Below are 20,000 nucleotides of genomic sequence, written 5' to 3'. Positions count from 1 at the left end.
CAAAAAAAAAAAAAAAGATGGCTAAGGTATAACTCAGACTTTCTGTGTAGTCTGTCTAGAGACAGTAGTCCACCACAACATTTCAGTGCTTTATGCCATGTCCCCTTTAATCCCTGTGCTGGTTAGCTTTTCTCAGTTTGACATGAAAGGTTCATCAGAAGGAAAGAACCTTGATTGAGAAAGTGCTTCCATCATTGGCCTGTAGACAAGGAGGTTTTCTTGATCCATGATTGATGTGGGAGGGCCCGCCTCACTGTGAGTGGTGCCACCCTTGCTCTGTGTTTCCAACTGGACAGTCAGCCAGGAAGCAGATCCCTCTGTGGTCTCAGGTCCTGCCCTTCCTTCAGTGATAGATTATGACCTGGGAGTTGTAAGAGGACATAGACCCTTTCCTGGTCACAGTCAGTGGACCTGATCCACAGCAGTAGAAGCAAACTAGGACAGTCAGGCGAATATTCAAGTTTATTTATTCTTTTACCTGCTTTTAGTCTGTGTATTTAGGGCATGCATTGCCCTTGGAGTCCAGAAGAGGGCACTGGATCCCCTGGAACAAGAATTACAGACAGTTGTGAGCTGCCATGTGGGTGCTAGGAATTGTCAAGGTTCAAATTAACTTGAAAATGTTGTTTTATTGACAGCATCCTTAATTTCTGGAACTAAGTTGTTTTACAGTAAAAACATGGCAGAAGGATCCCAAGAGCTCACTGCCCAACCAGCATCGTCCATACAGTGATTCTTGCTCCCAATTCAGTGAGAAACTGGGTCAGGACAATAAAGAGAGCTAGAGGGAAAAATGCCCAACGCCTTGCTCTAAGCCCCTCATGTGTACACACAGAAACTCATAATATTTATTGTTCTATTAACAAGCATTTATTGTTTGTTTTTAGAGACATTTTAAGTCTAAAGGATATGAAGAGTGTCCAGTTGGAGGACAGTAGTTGTGACAAAAACTTTTGTAGCCAGTCTTGTCTTATATCATATGAAGAAAAAAGAAAACCACATGTTACCATATATCCTGATGGCAGTTTGCCTAAGTGCAGCATGTGTCAGAAGACATCTACTGTAAGTTTCCAATTTTTTTAACGTTTAGAAGAATTTTTGTCATTCTGCTTAAATGTCGTTTGTTGCTATTGTTCTGGTCTTGGCAGAAAGTCCTACCTTTCACATTTTCGTTCTGCTGACAAGTTTCCTTGTGAACTGGTGAAAGCTGTGATCTATAATCTGTCCCACATACTTCAGGGGGAAGAGTGTCCTTACTTGAGTAGTGCAAAGATTACTAATTCATAGAAGCAGGGGAGCAAAAAGAGCTGCTGGTCCGTGAGCGTGCTTGGTGTCATTGGGGAAATCTTTGGTTGATGGTTAATGAACATGAAAAGGACCTTTGGGTGCCCCCAAGAACAGAGAAGCTAGCCTTGCTTTGTGGACTAAATGAGATGAGCACAGTTACTGGTTTGATCCTTTTTTATGAATTAGAACGATTATTTATCTTTATCACTACATGATCTTTAGTAATGTGGTAATGCATAATCTTAGTATTTGAGAGACACAGGCAAGCAGATCTCTCTCTGAGCTTGAGGCCAGTCTGGCTTGCAGAATGAGTTCCAGAACAGCCAGAACTACAGAGAAACCATATCTTTTATTATTATTATTAGATATTTTCTTCATTTACATTTCAAATGCTATCCTGAAAGCCCCCTATACTCTTCCCCCCCCCCCCGAAACCATATCTTGAAAAAACAATAATATATAACTCATACTGAATACTTCGGAATATCAAGAAATCAAAATCTGCAGCAACTCCTCTGGTATAATCATGGTTGAGTGTGCCCTGATCCATTTCCTGACTGCCTGGTGCTGTCAGTGTCTTGAGCTGCCGGCAGAGTGTGTCTGTGAGAGCTGGACGTAGAGCTCAGTGGGAGAGCTATTGCTTAGCATAAGTGTCCAGCCCAAGCATATACAAAAGCAAGGATCCTTCTGTCTGGAAGGGTGAATTGCACGAGCATTTTATGGTTTGCTGGCAGGATGAGGAGCCAGGTGTGATGGCTCATGCCTCTAATTGTCAAGTAGATCTCCGTGAACTCATCCTGGTCTGTGTAACCCAAGTTCCAGACCATCCAGAAAAGTCTAAAATGAAAATTATCCTGTGCTTTCCCCCTGCCCCTGAAATTTCAAGACAGGGTTTCTCTGTGTAACCTTGGCTAGACCTGGCTCTGTAGACCAGGCTAGCCTGAAATTCAAGAAATCTGCCTGCCTCTGCCTCCCTAAGGCTTGGATTAAAGGTATGTACCGCCATGCCTTCCTTGTTCTTTCTTTATTTTTAAAGATTGATTTATTTAGGAGCTGGAAAGGTGGCTCAGCACTTAAGATCCAGAGGACCCAGTAAATTCCCTTACCCATATGATGCTCATAACTACCTATAACCCGAAGTCCAGGGATCTGGTGCCCTGTTCTAGACACTGCAGGAGCTACATGCACATGGTGCATACATTCACTCATAAGAAACCTGACACCCTGAGTACAATCCTCAGGAGCCGCATGGTGGCAGGAAAGAGTGAGCTGACTGAAGTTGTCTTCTGACTTTCACTTGCATGGAATGATGTCCCCCACACACATACAAATAAATAAATAGAACTTTTTTGAGGATTTATTTGTTTCCATTTATGTGCATAGGGGTGTGTTTACACATCTGTTTAGGTGCCCATGGATGCAAAAGAGGATGTTATATTCTTGGGACAGGAATCAGGGAACTGTATGTAACTCAGCACGGGTGCTCGGAAACTGCCTTGAGTAGGAAGTGCTCTTAACTCCTGAGCCATCTTCCCAGCCCATTTCCTGGCTCTCCTATCAATATTCTCGTCTCCACAGAAAAGAAACGCTGTGTAGTTTTGTTCATATTGTGTACCAAAAAGCAGTTCTGTTCCACTGTTGCTTTCAGTGATGTAGAAAGATTAGATGGTGAAACTCCTCAGTCTACAGCCTCTCTTTGTCCCGTGCTTACTGAATTTGCTGCATTCTGCATCCTGTTTGTATGCTGCTTTCTCACAATAGGATTGTCATTGTTTTCTGGGTTGGGGGTTAATTTTTGAAGACAAGGTCTCTGTGTAGCCTTAGCTGTCTTGGAGCTCACTATGTTAGGCTGGCCTCTGAACTGACAGAGCTCTACCTGCCTCTGCCTCCTGAGCTGGAGTTAAAGGCATGCGACACTACACCCAGGTGTGCTTGATTCTTTACCAGGAAGTTAGCCTAGGACAACAGTTCTCAACCTGTGAGTCTCCACCCCTTTGGAGGTCGAATATCAGATATCAGACATATCAGATATTTACATTGTGATTAATAACAATAGAAAAATTCCAGTTATGAAGTAGCAATGAAATAATTTTGTGGTTGGGAGCTACCATAACATGAGAAACTGTATTAAAGAGTCACAGCATTAGGAAGGTTGAGAACCTCTGGCCTGGAGGGACAGGTATGGCCCCAGTATCGTATAGTAGATATTAAGTACCCTTTTCTTGTTAGCCCTGGTGCAAGGGCTCATGTCCAAGGAACAAAACTAATTCAATTTGTGTTCTTATCCAGTAGGCTTTAGTTGCCTGGGATAATAAACTTCTTTGGTGGCCTTTCTTTTCCTTGAAAATACATTATTACTATTACTGTAGCTATTAAATGGTAGAATAGTTTTCAGATAAGCTTATCAAATTGCCTCATTTGGTTTGTGTAGCCTAGACTCTCTTCTAGTTTTTAAGGAAGTATAAAGAATTATTGTTTATTCTATTTCAGCTAAAAGCAGTTACAGTAGCATGCTTAGTGTTTTTAGTATTGTATGTGTTGTATCAGAAATATGAATATTATTTTTAATCTTTAAACAGAAACCACCCAGAATACTTAGATCTTCCCCTTGCAAATCCCTGCAACTGTCCGATGAGATGATTGTGATTACTAACCACTTGGGGAACGTAGAGGTTTACTGCTCTGTTTGCTTTTCTTCATACAACAGTGCTGTGATGGAATCTTCTTCAGGTAATGCCTAACGGCCTCAAGCTGTACTGTGTACTGCAATATAACTACACTTCGCTGTTAATTTATAGCTCTGATTAACTTCCATATTAAAGTAACTTAAAATTCCCAGTGAGTGCTGGAGAGATGTCTTAGCAATTAGGAGTGCTTGCTGTTCAATCATGAGGACCCAAACTCAGATCCTAGCACCATGTAAAAACATTCACCTCGAAAATGAAATGATCTTAAATCCAAACAGACGGGTAATGGTGTCAGCCCAGACTGTCTGAGGCCCGGGCTCGATGCCCACCAGGTGTGACGGTGGGCAAGCACTCTCCCACTGAGTTATATGACCCTCAGCACAAAACCACTTACTATTAGACCCTGTTTTCTGCTTGGCTATAACAAACTAATTTTGTTTATTTTTGTCAGTTAATGTATCCGTGGTGCACAGTTCTTCAAAAGAGAATCTCTGTCCAAAGAAATATCCAGTTATAAGCAATATAATGTCGTTAGTAAATACTCATGTTGACCTGGTCGTGGACACTGATCTCTTACAAGGTAAACAGACATTTGACATAAACAGTGTTTTGTCATATTGTTGAATCTGTCTGTCTGTCTGTCTGTCTGTCTGCTGATCTGAAATAAGCTTCATGAGCTTATGGTGCTATTAAAGTGTAAAATCTCAAATATGTGCTTGAATTTGTCTCAACAGGTACACTTTCTTCTCTACCGACAAATGTCATCGTGAGTGTAAGTTTTATCCTGATTTTTAAAAATTATTTATTTATTTATATGAGTACACCATAGCCGACTTCAGACACCCCAGAAGAGGGCATTAGATCCCATTACAGATGGTTGTGAGCCACCATGTGGCTGCTGGGAATTGAACTCAGGACCTCTGGAAGAGCAGTCAGTGCTCTTAACCACTGACCTTTTATGGTTGGTTTGTTTGTTTTTGTTTTTTTCGAGACAGGGTTTCTCTGTGTAGCCCTGGCTGTCCCGGGACTCACTTTGTAGACCAGGCTGGCCTCGAACTCAGAAATCCGCCTGCCTCTGCCTCCCGAGTGCTGTGATTAAAGCCGTGCGCTACCACGCCCAGCTTTGATTGACCATTTTTAAGACAATATCTCACTATGTAACTCTTGCTGGCCTTGAACTCACAGAAATCCACCTGCCTCTAGAGTGCTAGGACTAAAGGTGCATGCCACCACGCCCAGCTTCCTTTTGAGTGAATAGTTCTAGTCATCTGAGTAATAGAAATATTTCTCTGCTGTTAGATACCTAGAGCTCCTTTAAACACTGAATGCTGAATTTAGATGGCAATTAATTATGTTAGTGCTGCTTATAGAAAATCCTATACTATAACTTGTTCATTTTACTGTGTTACTGCAATGGATATGTTTTGATATTTTTATTATTTGAAAACTGCTTAAACAAGTATTATTTTACCATTTCTGTCCTAAGAACTCAGCCAGTGAGTCCAGCAGTGGTGTTGGTGATAGTGCGGACCAGCCAGGCCTCCTCCCACCTTGCTCGGTGCTCTGTGAGGACACAGCTGCTCCCAGTGAGGGAGTACAGAACAACAGTGAGAAATCCATGAAAGGAAATGATAGGTTGTATCTCTCAAAGTCCACATCAACAGAACAAAACATTAAGACAGACCCTCTGGTAGAGTCCTGGAGCCCAGGTTTCCAGCATCTGCATCCCAGCACTGCAAACAATATCGCATTCTGCTATTCTTGCTACTTGTTCTTCCAGAAAAAATTTAGCTGTCGGAGAGAAGCTTTTGCAACCCAAGGAACTGCTGACTGGGAGAAAATGCTGGAAATTTTCAGAAAGCATGAAGAGAGTGACATGCACTTAAAGTCACTGCAATTTTGGAGGCAATACCAGTTTCTCGATGCTGTTCCGCATGACAATTCATCTGTTTATTCAAAAATGATTGAAGGAAATAAAAAGTATCTCAGGCTCATCATTGAGAACATTTTATTTCTTGGAAAACAGTGCTTGCTGTTAAAAGGGAATGACCAGTCTGTTTCACCCATGAGTAAAGGCAGTTTTTTGGAGTTACTAGAGCTTCGAGCAAGAGATAGAGGAGAAGTATTTCCGCTCATGAGTTCTCACGTGGACTTCTATAGCAGCACGCTTGTCCAGGAGGAGATTATTGACATGATAAAGGGTGAACTGTTGCGAGACCTCGTGAGTGAGATCAACGCCGCCTCAGCCTTTTCAATAATCTGTGAGGAGCTAGCAGGTAGTGCTGCTGAGAGACAGATTTCCGTGTGTGTGAGGTACCCACAAAAGACGCCAAGTGCTGTCTTGGTTAAGGAAAGGTTCCTGGGGTTTGTGACTGCCGAGGAGGTGACTGGGGTCCACGTGCATGGGCGGATCAAAGCTTACCTGCAGCAGGTTGGGGTTGATTTTAATAAAATATGTGGCCAAGCCTATGATAGTGCCACAAATTTTAGGGTAAAATTGAATGAAGTTGTAACAGAATTCAAGAAGGAAGAGCCAAGAGCTCTCTATGTGCATTGTCACGCCCATTTTTTTGAGTTAGCAGTGATTAGCTTCTGTAAGGAGGTGAAGGAGCTCCGAGAGGCACTAAACACTCTCTGCTCTTTGTTCAACACGGTTCATGTGTCTGAAGAAATGTTGGCAAGTTTGCAAACCATGTGTAAGCTAAGTCTGAATAAAACTTGTAAGAAACACATGTCACAGTCATGTTGGCCAGCCCACGACCATTTGCTGCTGGCCCTGAAGGAGTGCCTTCCGGAAGTCGTCGAGGTGCTGGCGTCGGTTTCGCGCAGGTGTGCAGGCACGGCTGTGGCTGCCGAGCTGGAGGACCTGTTGGCCATGGTTACCAAGTTTGAATTTATATTTTGTTTGAAATTTCTTTATCGAGTACTCAGTATCACAGGGATTCTTTCTAGAGAGTTTCAAAGTGAAACTCTTGACATCTTTTCTTTGTTTTCAAAAATAGAAGCAATTTTGGAATGTTTATCTTCTGAAAGGAATGATACATATTTTAAAACTATCTGGGATGGAGCAGATGAAATATGTGAAAAGATAACCAGTAAGGGTTTTGATGTTGAGAAACCCTCTTTTCAAAAAAGAAGAAAAATTCAAAGAACAGTAGATCCTGACAACTCAGAGCATATGTTTTTTCCTACTTCAGCAGATGAACAATATAAAATTAATATTTACTACCAAGGTCTGGACACTGTATTAAAAAATTTAAAGTTATATTTTTCAGAGTTTGACTATTGTAAAATGAAACAAATTTCAGAGCTGTTACTTAAGTGGAATGAGCCATTAAATGAAGGAACAGCCAAGCACATCCAGGAATTCTATAAGCTTGATGCAGACATCATTCCTGAGCTCCGATTTTACCGGCAGTATGCAAGTTTCAACTTCATCACAGAGAATGGGTCCTTAAGCTTCATTGACCTGGGCTGTTTGTTTATTCAGCATGGTCTCCACAATAATATTCCTTGTATCACGAAGCTGTTGCATATTGCTTTATCTTGGCCAATTACTTCAGCAAATAATGAGAAGTCATTTTCCACGCTGTCTCATCTTAAAACATACTTACTTCGTACCATGGGACAAGAGAAACTTAGTAGCCTGGCTCTGATAGCTGTTGAGCAGGAACTGGTAAATAAACTGATGGAACCTGAAAGACTGGGGGAAATTGTCGAAAAGTTCATTAGTCAAATGAAAGATACGTGAGACAAACTTGCAACTTTGAGCTTAATTAAAAGAATTCTGAGGTTTTATTAGAATCCTAATGAAGTTTTGTTTGTTGGAGGTTCTTTGAGATAGATAGGGATCTTGCTGTGTAGCCTAGGCTAGTCTTGAATTTGTAAGCTCTTGAGACTGATTAACCCTCTTACCTTCTCCTTTAAAGTATCCCAGTTGACATATTGTGTCTTAGGCACATCTCCATTTAATACATTTACTGAGCAGCTACTATATACCAGGTAGTAGGATCCGTGCTGGAGGTACAGGAGCCTAGAGTCAATGGAACATGGTTTTTTCTAATATAGAAGTCTCGTAAGCCTGGCACAGCGGCACACTCCCAGAACCCCCCAGACTAGACTGGGACTCACTGGTAACATACTTAACTTCCCTAGAATGCATAAGGCCCAGATTCAATTCCCAGTGCCAAGGAAGTCCTGGAATACCATCATAACTGCTAGTGACCATGTGCATTGTTCAATAAATTTTTAACTAAAAACCATTGCTGGGAAGAGAATAATTCTACAGAAGCAAAAAATTAGAGGCCTAACTGGAACAAGACCATGCTACCAGCAGAGAGATGCAGAGTGGCTGTGAGGTTAAGGTTTGAAGTACAGAGTAGGTGGACCAGGCAGTGGTTTTTCTCTTAACAACTGCATCAGCTCATTCCGAGAGGAAAAAGATAAAGGAAGTAGGGAGTTTAGCAAGGCTGATTGAGCTTTGGTTCTCAGCTACCTGCTTCGTTAAAAGAATAAAGACAGAGGTTAAGCAGGTGGCACCTGACCATTCAGGATCAAGGAACTCATTTCAGGTTCTCAACCCCCAACTTAGGCAGTTCAGAGCGTCAGCCGAATTCTGGGCTCCCAGTAGTCACTTAGTTGTGCTGTCCTTATTCTCCAGAAGAAGCCAAAAGCCAGAGCAGAGGGAGTCCAGCCTTCATGCCTTTATAGAGGGGACCTGGTGCAGATAGCATTCCCTCTGGGCTGCACACAGAGTAGCGCCTCCGAGACTAGAATCAATTCCACGGGAGCCACAAGCCCCTGGAGTTGCTCCATGGTCTGTCTCCATTTCCCTTAGATCTCATCTGCTGAACTGTACCTGTGCTAGCAAGTCCTTCTCCAGCCTCTGTGTCCTCAGGGTGGACATGATGTGGACAAAACGTATTGGTTCTCCAGTTGTCTGCTTAGTCCCATCTTCATTGACTGGGCCCTTATTACACCACGGCCTAGTTTGTGCCAAACTTCACTTGGATTCCCTATGGCCTCTGCCAGAGGTGTCTTGCTCTGTTGCTAACCACCCAGCCCTCACTCTCGGGCATAATGCACCCTGAGTTCACAGACCTGCATGGATTTGAAAAAGGTAAAAGTCCTAGCTATCCTTAGCTGTGCCGTGAAACTGAGTCCAGCAGGAGTGATGAGCAGTCAGGGACAAGGCTGTCTTCAGGTGTGGGGATCCTGGGACTCCAACATGCAGGAAGGGGCTCTACCACTTGGGACTCTAGGATCGGTACCTGCCATGGTGGGGAAGTTAGGGATAGGCTAGCAGAGCTAGGCCATTTCTTATACTAGAGGAAGCAGTCCTCAGCATGCGTCTAGATAGAATATACCTTTAGTCCCAGTACTTGGGAAGTAAGGGCAGATGGATCTCTATAACTCTGAGACCAGCCTGATGTACAGAGCTAGTTCCAGGACGGCCAAGGCTACACAAACAAATCATGTCTCCACCAAAAGAGAAAACAGAAGTCTTTTCTAGGAGAACATGTAGAAGTGGAGGTAGGGCTTGAGGTCTTGTGCCTCTTATACTTCAGGTAGTCTCCAGGCATAGTTTTACACTCCTGCCAGCATGTCTGCCTTTGTTCTACATTGTCCCATGGTTGTTACTGTCACTCTCTTCTAGTTCTGAACTCATTAATAGCTGCTTGTTGGAAATAGTTGACCTTGTTTATTCCTTTTTTTTTTTAATTGTTTGATTTTTGTTAAGTTCTTTAAGCCATGACCTTTTCTCTGAAATCAGCTTCCTCTTCCACAGTGTTAGGGTTTTATTTGCTCTGATGAGACACTGTGACCTAAGGAACTCTTAGAAAGGCAAACACTGGGGCTGGCTTACAGTTTGGTGCCAAGTTTGGTCTATTATCATCATGGTGGAAAGCATAGCAGCATGCAGGCAGACTTGGTCCTGGAGGAGCCAAGAGTTGTATATTCTTGATCTGAAAGCAGCCAAGAAGAGACTGTCTTCAGTAGGCAGGTAGGAGGAGGCTCTGATACCATCTTGGGCAGAACCTGGGCATGGTGCCTCAAAGCCCACCCCCACAGTGACACACTTCCTTCAACAAGCCCATACCTGCTAACAGTGCTACTCCCTGAGCCAAGCATATTCAAAACACCACACACATGTAGTTTTTAGGTTTTTTGGGTTTTTTTTTTTTTGGGGGGGGGGTGGTTGTTTTTCAAGGCAGGGTTTCTCTGTGTAGCCCTGGCTGTCCTGGAACTCACTCTGTAGACCAGGCTGGCCTCGAACTCAGAAATCTGCCTGCCTCAGCCTCCCGAGTGCTGGGATTAAAGGTGTGCGCCACCACACCCAGCGTAGTTTTAGTTTTGATTATTTAATTTCCATCTTGTCCAACAATCAAGATTGATGGATTTCGCCCCTAAGCCCCCAAATTTGGTAGATGTCTCACACCCCTTCTGGAAAGTAGAACAGGTATCTTTGTCAAGTACTTATTATGTAACTTAGTACTTTGCAAGTTACATTAGTGCTCTCAATAGCCTAAGAAGTAGGTTTTTGGGTGCTCAAGAGATTGTGGAGTAGTTAAGGTTACTCTTCCAGAGAACCCTTGGTTCAAGTCCTAGCACCTACATGGCCAGCTCACAATGGCCTACAACTCCAGTTCCAGAGGATCCAGTACCCTTACATTCACACACATGAAGGCAAAACACCAAACAAAAATAAATCATTAAGTTTACTCCTTTAAATGGTTACAAAGCACCCAACTAGTAAAGATCAAAGATATAAAACAGGTGGTCCACGGATGGTATGATACCTTTAAGCCCAGCCATTGGAGGCAGAGCAAGGTGGATCTCTGTGAGTAGGAGGCTGTGCTGATCTACAGGGTTAGTGCCCAGATAGCCAGAACCACGTAGACCCTGTCTCTAAATACATCAGTATATTTTTCTTGGTGTGTTTGGGAAAGACCCGTGTGTAAGTCAGAAGGTTCTTGTCTTCATCACATTGAATGAAAGCATCCTTTCTATTTTGCTGCTTCTGATTTGTGAGGGACTTACAAGCTTATCTTTTTTGAAGTTGGTGGTTTGGTTTTTCAGGACGGAGCTTCTCTGTGTAGCCCTGGCTGGCCTTGAACTCAAAGATCTGCTTGGGAGATCTTGGGAGGCCGGGAAACATAAAATGAATAAGCTCCCAGCCAGTCACAAGACTGAATGTCCGTGCCCTCACCTTGGTGCCTGTGTTGCTACGCTGTGCTTTTTCTCAACTCAGGGTGTTTTCTGGTGGATTGATTTATTGGGATGTAAGTTGTTCCTAAACTAAGGGACATCTATCCAAACTCAGGAAAGTGTGAGTGCGTGTGTATTAACCACATGCTCAATCAAAGAAACTACTTTTTAGGCCCTTTTGGGCAGGAAGGGGTCTATGTAGACTTTGCTGGCCTTAAACTCACAGAGATCCACCTGTCTCTGCCTCTGGGGTGCTGGGATTAAAGGTGTGTCCCACCAGTCCTAGCCTTTTAAATGATTTGTATGTTGGAGGGTGGAGGTAATGTAGTTCTCTTACAGAATCAAACTCAGGTAGTTGTGAATAGTAGCAAAGTTCTTATTTATATATATATTCACACTTTTATATCTCACAGTCTCTTCTGTGTATATGAATATGCTTAGCTTATCTTCAGACACACTAGAAGCCATCGGATCCCATTACAGATGGTTATGAGCCACCATGTGGTTGCTGGGAATTGAACTCAGGACCTCTGGAAGAGCAGCCACTAATCCTAATCACTGAGCCATCTCTCCAGCTCAGTAGTAAAATTCTTTATCAACTGAGCCATCTTTAAGGTGCCTGCATTTCTATTTTTTTAATTATATATTTTCTTTATTTACATTCAAATGTTATCCCCCCTCCTGATTTCCCCTGCGAAAACCCTCTATACCATCACTCCTCCCCCAGCTCACCAACCTACCCACTTCCGCTTCCTGAATTTCTACTTTTTATTCATAAAATTAAAATAGTGCAAAAACGTAGCTGGTGGCAGAGCTCACTTGCTTAGCATGCACAGAGCTCTGGATCAGGCCCCAGAACTGCAAAATTAAAGGCAGGGAAAAAGAAAAGAAAAAAGGGACTGGAGAGATGGCTCAGTGGTTAAGAGCACTGACTGCTCTTCCAGAGGTCCTGAGTTCAATTCCCAGCAACCACATGGTGGCTCACAACCATCTGTAATGGGATCTGAAGCCCTCTTCTGGTGTGTGTGTGAAAACAGCTACAGTGTACTCATATAAATAAATAAAAAAGAAAAGCATTTACTGAGCGTATAATTTTTTATATTTATTGAGCACATTCTAAGATTCTACTTTTATTACAGCCTACATGTTGCCCTCTCCCTTCACTAGGTATTAAAGTATTAAGTTAAAGTATTAGCAAAATAAGTCTTGAGATGAAAGTCAGTTTTTTGGTTAAAAGAATACAGCTGTCCTCAAAGCTGGCAGACCGTCAGGTAGATGTCAGTGTCTCGCCCGTGGGATGCTGAATACGTCACTTTGGGGCAAAGATCATGGAACCAGTTTCTAAAGTTCCACTGCTGATTTTGGCACAGTCAGCTTTGGGAATCAATTGTGTTACTGAAGGACTTTCAAAGCATCTATATCCTCTTAACAAGAGATAAAACATATTCTGTGAAAACATATTGAGTACTGCACTCTGCATAGTAAAGACTAAATAGATTTCATGGGTGTGGTCTTCTCCTTCTGGAAACATGGATTAGATTAGAGGTTTTGGTATGAGGAATTGGTGCCACAATCAGTAAATATGCTATTGCATGGCTGTTTGAGATTCAGTCCACAGAGGCTACCTACCGCTCCCTGCAAGGCCTTCATTTTCCCTTGAGTGACTCTTTCCTTACACCACGGTGGTACACGTCTGTAATCCCTGCCCCTCTCAAGGAGGCAGTGGCAGACAGATTTCTGAGTTTGAGGCCAGCCTGGTCTACAGAGTGAGTTCCAGGACAACCAGTGCTCCACAGAGAAACCCTTTATTTTGTATATATGGGTATTTTATCTGTATGTATGTCTGTGTAGTATTATATGTATGCCTGGTGCTGGAGGAGGTATTTATTTATTTATTTATTTATTTATTTATTTTGGTTTTTCGAGAAGGGGTTTCTCTGTATAGCCCTGGCTGTCCTGGAAATCACTTTGTAGACCAGGCTGGCCTCGAACTCAGAAATCCGCCTGCCTCTGCCTCCCAAGTGCTGGGATTAAAAGCGTGCGCCACCACGCCCGGCTAAAGTTATTTTCCGTAAAAGAAATGACTTCTTACATAGTATTTCAACAGTACTTTAATTTTTCTTAAGGTCCTGAGAATCTCCTGGTCCTTGTTATTGTTAAGTAATGGTACTTAAAGTTGTGTGGTGGTAGCAAATGCCTTTTAGTGTTTCCCCAAACATTACATTAGGGCTTTTTCTTTATTTTTTTAAGATTTACTTATTATATGTATGTACACTGTAGCCTTCTTCAGACCCTCTAGAAGAGGGAGTCAGAGCCACCATGTGGTTGCTGGGATTTGAACTCAGGACCTTCAGAAGAGCAGTCAGCACTCTTAACCACTGAACCATCTCTCCAGCCCCCAGCGTCTTTTAATCCCAGCATTTGGAAGCAGAGACAGGTGGATCTTTATGAAGTTTGAAGCCAGCCTGATCTACAAAGCGAGTTCCAGGACAGCACAGGCTACAAAGAGGAACCCTTTCTCAACCCCTTCTCCTCAAAAGTAGCTGTTTTTAGGAATGGTGCTTAATAGAATTGGTCTACTCATTTTATAGGGAATTTTAACTGAATCAAGCAGAATAATTAGTCTCTGGTGTTCCTTCAGATAGTTTTTATTTTGCCTTGAAAAATGATGCTCTTAGAACTTTAGAATATATAAGCACCCTGGTTGTTTTTAATACATTACTAATAAATATATTTATTTGACCTTGAAAGATAGCTCTGTTACTAAAGGCTAGGCTCATCCAAAAGATTTTTACTTATTTTTATCTTATGTGTTTGTCATGAATGTCTCTGCAAAATGTTTACTCAGTGCCCACAGTGGCCAGAATTGGGAATCAGATCCCTGGAACCTGAGTTAAGGATTGTTAACTGCCATGGAGGCACTGAAACTCTAAACTAGGTCCTGAGGAAGAACAGCTAATACCCTTACCCCCTGAGTCTTCTCTTCAGACTTCCTTGGTTGTTTTTTTAAAGAGTTGTTGTATTTATGTATCTGTGTGGCTGTGTGACTATATGCCACATGAATGCAGATGTCCTTGGAGTCTAGAAGTGAGCATCTTCTGTCTGTCCTCCAGGGGCACTAGGTACACATATGACTTATCACATACATGCATGCAGGCAGAAGACTCCTGCACATAAAAATAAAGATCTGGGCAAGGTGGCTCACACATTTTATTCCAGACTTGGGAAGCAGAGGCAGGCAAATCTCTTGAATTGGAGGCCAACCTGGCTTTAATAGTTTCAGGTAAGCCAGTGAGACCCTAAACAAGCAAACAAACAAGTAAATAAAAAATTCCATCTTTTAAACAATAAAACTACCAAAATGTTCTTTGACACTCCTTGCTCCCTCCTCCTTAAATCTGGTTGGGACAAGATCTGTAAAAGTAGTAATAGCTGTTGACTGCGAAGATCTCTGGAAACTTCTACAAGTGTGAGGACACCTTGGTTACATAGTGAGATCTAGGGCTACAAAGAGAAACCTGTCTTAAAAAAACAAAAATAAGAAAGGACACTACCCTCAGTTCAATTCAGGTTCTCCACAATAAAAATTTTCACATTTAAATTATTTTTAATTATTTTGTGTACACTAATGTTCTGTCTGCATTTATGTCTGTGATAGCAAATCACATCCCCTGGAACTGGAATTACAGACATTTGTGAGCTGCCATGTGGTTCTGTAAATTGAACCTTGGTCCTTTTGTAGAACAGTCGTTGCTCGAAACTGCTGAGCCATCTCTCCATCCCAACAAAATACCTTTAAATCTTCTAAAACAAACAAAACAAAAAAAAAGCAACTGGGAAGTGGTGACACAGGCCTTTAGTTTCAGTACAGTCAGGGTTATTCAGAGAAACCCTGTCTTAGAAAACAGAAAACATGGGCTGGGGAGATGGCTCAGAGGTTAAGAGCACTGACTCCTTTTCCAGAGGTCCCGAGTTCAATTCCCAGCAACCACATGGTGACTCACAACCATCTGTAATAGGATCTGACACCCTTTTCTAGTGTGTCTGAAGACAGCTACAGTGTACTCACATATATAAAAATATAAAAATAAACCTAAAAAAAAAAACCAAATCCACAAGTCAAGAAGATAGAGCAATCACGTAACATATCGAAGTGGTGGGGGTGAGTGAGGGTAGGACCCTGGTTTCACAGTTAAGGTGATTGTAAGACTCAACCTCAAAGAATAGGTCATGTATTCCCTTTGTGTATTATGAATGCAAGAAATAGGGCTGGAGATTCAATGGTTTTCATCCTTTTCAAAGTAGCTTGGGGCTGGGGAAAGGCACAGTAGGTAAGAAGTCTAGCTATTCTTCCAGAGGTTCAATTCCAAGTACCCTCATGGTTGCTCACAGTTGTAATCCACTCCCTGAAAAACGGTGACTACTTCTGCCCTCCTGAAACTATGTAGTCTAGGCTGACTTTGAACTCTCAGAGATCCACCTGTCTCTGCTACCCAAGTGCTGGGATTAAAGGCGTGCATCACCACACCCTAAATATGATAGGTTTAAAAGAGAACATATTTTAATAATTAAAAACAGTAGCCACTCTGGGAGTGATGGGTTAAGAGCACCCACTGAACCCCCTACACATGTGTGGTAGATGTGCGGCTTGGTCTTCATGTGGGTTCTCCAACAGTCGGGAGTGCGGGTGGGACGAGGGGCAAGCTGTCTCTGACTCTTGTTGCCTGCCTTTGGATGGATCACTTTCTTCTAGCTGGGCTACCATGTTCTGGCCTAATTGGAGAGGATGAGCTTAGTCCTGATGAGACTTGATGTGGTAGTGGGGGTGGTGACAGGGCTCCCTCCTCTGAAAAGGGTGGGGGAGATGGGAGGTGGGTGGGCGCGGGTCTGGAAGGAAAGGAGGAAGGGGAGATGAGATCAGGATGTAAGGTAAATAACATTTTAAAAATATAAGAATTCAAATTGTCAAAATATCTGTATGGAAAAAAAAGCATTTGTTGCTCTTTGATTCCTGGCACCCACATGTGGCAGATGACATAACTGCAGTACACAGACACACAAAATAAAAAATTTAAATGAGAAAGTTCTCCCTCACCATTATCAGAGCTGCAAAATAGAACATACTTCAGTCTTCCTGTCTTACTGGCCTCAAAGGAAACAAGAGACATCTCAGTTTCAAAGGATGAAAGCATGCACAAGGCCAGCCTTGGCTAGTTGGGAAAAATGAATCTCAAAACCATTGCCAGTTCTTGATTATAGGAACTAAAACAGTTAACAATTTTGTGAAGACAGAACTTGGAGGCAGGCAGATTTCTGCCTAGTCTACGGAGTTCCAGGACAGCCAGGCCTACAGAGAAACCCTGTCTCGAAAAAACAAAATGATGATGAACAAAGAAAATGCTGCAACCAGATTTCCTGTCAAGCAATCTTGACTGATGTTCAAGGGCACCACTTACTTTGGGAGGTGCCATCCCTGGCTGATGGTCCTGGGTACTATAAAACTGGCTGAGTAAGCCAGAAACCAGTAAGCCCCCCATGGCCTCCCCATCAGCAACTGCTTCCTGGTTTCTTCAGTTTTGATTCCTATGGGGTTCTTTAGAGGATGGATTGTGCTGCAAAACTGCAACCTAAAGATAAACGCTTTCCTCCCCAAGCTGCTTTTAGCTGTTTTATTCCAATAGAAACCACAGCTGGAGAGATGGTTCAGCAGCTAGGTCCCAAGTTCAATTCCCAGCAACCACATGTGGCTCACAACCATCTGTAAAGTCAAGTGTGTCTGAATACACCTACAATGTACTTATATACATGAAATAAGTGGTGCTGCTGTGCCTCCAAGGCCTACCACCTTCAGAAGTTGACTTGTGGCAAATGTAGCTTCCTGCCAAGTGCAAGAGAAAGTATAACTGGAGTGCCAAGGATAAGATGGTCAGATGAGGCACCTAGATTGTCTATATCATATCCAGACATGGATTCCATGAGGGAACCACCCAAAAGGGCACCTGTTGCAGCATCCAGTTCATCTTCGAAAAGAAACCCTAAGACAGTAACCAAGCTATCAGCTGGAGTGGAATTGAAGAGTCCAACTGGGACACAATTTTACCTTTTCTGTGTGCTTTTCAAGGTCTTGCTATGCAGTCTAGCTTTAGGTATGGGTACTTTTATTCTCAGTACAGAACCAAGTTCAAAAATAAAGGGTCATTGCACTAATCCTCTAAATCTCTAATCCTATCATAGAAGTAGTAGATCCACCATCCTCTGCCTCCCAGATGCTGGAATTAAAGGCACACACCTTTATACAAGTCTGCATTGCTTTCTGTTGTATTCACTAGTCATCTATTCCCCTCAGTCCTCATTTGTCCATCCTGGTCAAATTTCATGTACATACACATGACCTGTGTTGAGAATTTATGCCAAGACAGGACTGTTAATTGAATACTCATATTTAGACTTGTGGTCATTAGGGCTCATATGTAGGATAAGGCAGATTTGGTTCTAGTGTGCCAGCATTTCACTACAATTGTGATCTTGTAAATCCCAGCAATGTTTTAAGTGGCCACACAACTGTTATACCAGCAGTACATCAAGCTCATTTTCACTAGACTTCCTGTCATGATTTTGTATATTAGAGGTGGCCCCTGTTGGAGTGTCACTGAGGGTGTGTGTGAGCTTAAGACACATATCCTAGCTGCCTGGAAGCCAGTCTTCTTCATGTAGCCGCAGATGAAGATGTAGCTCCATCTGCACCACACCTGCCAGGCCACTGCCATATTCCTGTCTTGATAATGGACTGAACCTATAAACCAGCTCCAATTAAATGTCCTTGGACGAGCCGGGCGGTGGTGGCGCACGCCTTTAATCCCAGGACTCGGGAGGCAGGGGCAGGTGGATTTCTGAGTTCCAGGACAGCCAGGGCTACAGAGAGAAACCCTGTCTCGGAAAAAAACAAACAAACAAAAAAAAAAAAACAACAAAGAGTTGCCAACACTTTAATGGATCTTTGTGTTACTGGGAGTCTGTACTCCTACAGAGATAGAAAGAAACTTCAGGTAATAACATATTTTAACTTCCTAAAGGTACAGGAAGCTGTGTACTTCACCTGGGTGCACTACAGAAACAGAATTCTGAGTCATTTCTTCATGTACCAAACACTGACTTAGGAGCTCAGTTTCCAAAATAACAAACAGGCACACAACAAAACTTCACCTGGAAAGCTTACTAGCTGCGGCTTTGAAGCAGTTTATTTCTTCTACTTTCAGTTCAGCTGGTGTCTGATATTTCTAAATAAACTCAATAGGGTCTAAAAGTGTATTCTTCCATCTTGTGGGTTTTTTAAAAAGAACAAGTTTATATACCTGCTTTGAAATAAGGACTCAACGTAGACTAGCACGAAAGCTAATGTTCCCCACTTGCCTCTTGGACCTTTTTCCAAGTTACTAACGTATGTGCATGCACACTGCAATGTATGCTTAAAGACAAGACAATCTGCTGTTCTCAGTTCTGTCCTTCCATCACATGGATGCCAAGGTTTCACCTCAGGTCATCAACCCTGGTGCAGTGCACCTTTAACCTTCCTTTCCAAGTTGGAATTCTTCCTCTGAAGCTTATTAATCTCTACTTAAGTCTTGTTCTTTCCTGTTTGGTCACATATAAGAATAATCCTCCACACTACTGTAAGAGTGTTTTTTTTTTTTCCCTCTTTTTAGGCGGGTCTCACTAGCTCTGTTTGTGTTGGTGCTTCACAGACCAGACAAGACTTACCTGGAACTCAGATCTGCCTGCCTCACTGAAAGTTCGTTTCCTTTCAAGACTTCACTGGGTGTTTTGTAAACCTGCTAGCACCCCTCCCCCCCAGCAAACGTTATAGTTTAGGGCACCAAATTTAAAATCATTAAATTTGGGCACACAATCAGACAAATTCTAGAAAGGAGTCCTACTTGAACAAAGACAAATTTTTAAAATAAATTATCTTTATTAATGTCAAGTTCATTCCTCTTTCGTCTTGACTCATTTTCTGATACAGCTCACTTGATCCTGTTAATTAAAAAATATGATTAATCCAACTTATCAAAACTTCAAGTGTAGCTTACTAAGCTCTAACACCACCATGTTAAATCAAGGACTGTAGTAATTAGTGACAGCTTTGTAGTAGCATGAGCTTCAAGTTAAAGTGCTGGATCAGGAATATCTCAGCTATCTGGGCTTGTGTATGCCTGACATCTTTCATGACGCCCTTCGTCAATTCTTTAAATTGACATACACACCAAGTTTGGTGACACCCGATTGTGTCACCAAATTAATTTGATATCATTTCACTTACCTAGAGTCTTTGTCGGTCTAAGTAATTTGTGGCTTTCCTTTTTAGCTGACCCATGTTGTGTGATGCCTTGAGAACATCTAATTCCACCTATAATTAAACATATATTTTAGTTCATTAAGAAAAAGTACTATTTTGGGCACAGGATCTTAACAACTATTATAACTATAACAATATATGTCACACAAAACAGACATTGCTATGTGTGGCAAAGACCAAGGACTAGAGGATCGACCCTCTGACACAGATGAATTTTTAAACCTGCAAATACAAGTCTGAAATTACAGCATATTTCATCTCCCAGTCCTCTGAAAGAGCAGCCAGTGCTCTTAAAAGTCCATTCTGTAGCCGGGCGTGGTGGCGCACACCTTTAATCCCAGCACTCGGGAGGCAGAGGCAGGCAGATTTCTGGGTTCGAGGCCAGCCTGGTCTACAAAGTGAGTGCCAGGACAGCCAGGGCTACACAGAGAAACCCTGTCTCGAAAAACCAAAAAAAAAAAAAA

The 20,000-nt window shown here is 42.4% G+C and overlaps 1 protein-coding gene and 1 long non-coding RNA gene across 3 annotated transcripts in view; one reads left to right on the top strand and one right to left on the bottom strand.

Moving 5' to 3' along the window:
* Positions 1 to 9,364, top strand: part of Zmym1 (zinc finger MYM-type containing 1) — a 14,926-nt gene extending 5,562 nt beyond the window's left edge. For both annotated transcript variants that reach the window (XM_021161439.2, XM_029476398.1), the window contains 5 exons: positions 888 to 1,062; positions 3,867 to 4,017; positions 4,426 to 4,554; positions 4,709 to 4,746; positions 5,461 to 9,364. In XM_021161439.2, coding sequence (XP_021017098.1) covers positions 888 to 1,062; positions 3,867 to 4,017; positions 4,426 to 4,554; positions 4,709 to 4,746; positions 5,461 to 7,725 — 2,758 coding nt within the window. In that variant the 3' untranslated portion in view covers positions 7,726 to 9,364. The remainder of the gene's footprint in view (positions 1 to 887; positions 1,063 to 3,866; positions 4,018 to 4,425; positions 4,555 to 4,708; positions 4,747 to 5,460) is intronic.
* A 9,764-nt stretch (positions 9,365 to 19,128) lies between these two features.
* LOC110292459 lies at positions 19,129 to 19,827 on the bottom strand. The gene is made up of 2 exons (XR_002377718.2): positions 19,501 to 19,827; positions 19,129 to 19,214 (listed from the first exon to the last, which is right to left on the bottom strand). It is a non-coding gene; the product is annotated as an uncharacterized LOC110292459 (long non-coding RNA).
* Positions 19,828 to 20,000: the final 173 nt, after the last annotated feature.

The sequence above is a fragment of the Mus caroli genome, chromosome 4 (assembly GCF_900094665.2).
Source record: "Mus caroli chromosome 4, CAROLI_EIJ_v1.1, whole genome shotgun sequence".
NCBI classification, from domain to species: Eukaryota; Metazoa; Chordata; class Mammalia; order Rodentia; family Muridae; genus Mus; species Mus caroli.
The sequence above is the reverse complement of the archived record's forward strand: the minus strand, read 5'-3'. Positions and strand labels throughout refer to the sequence as shown.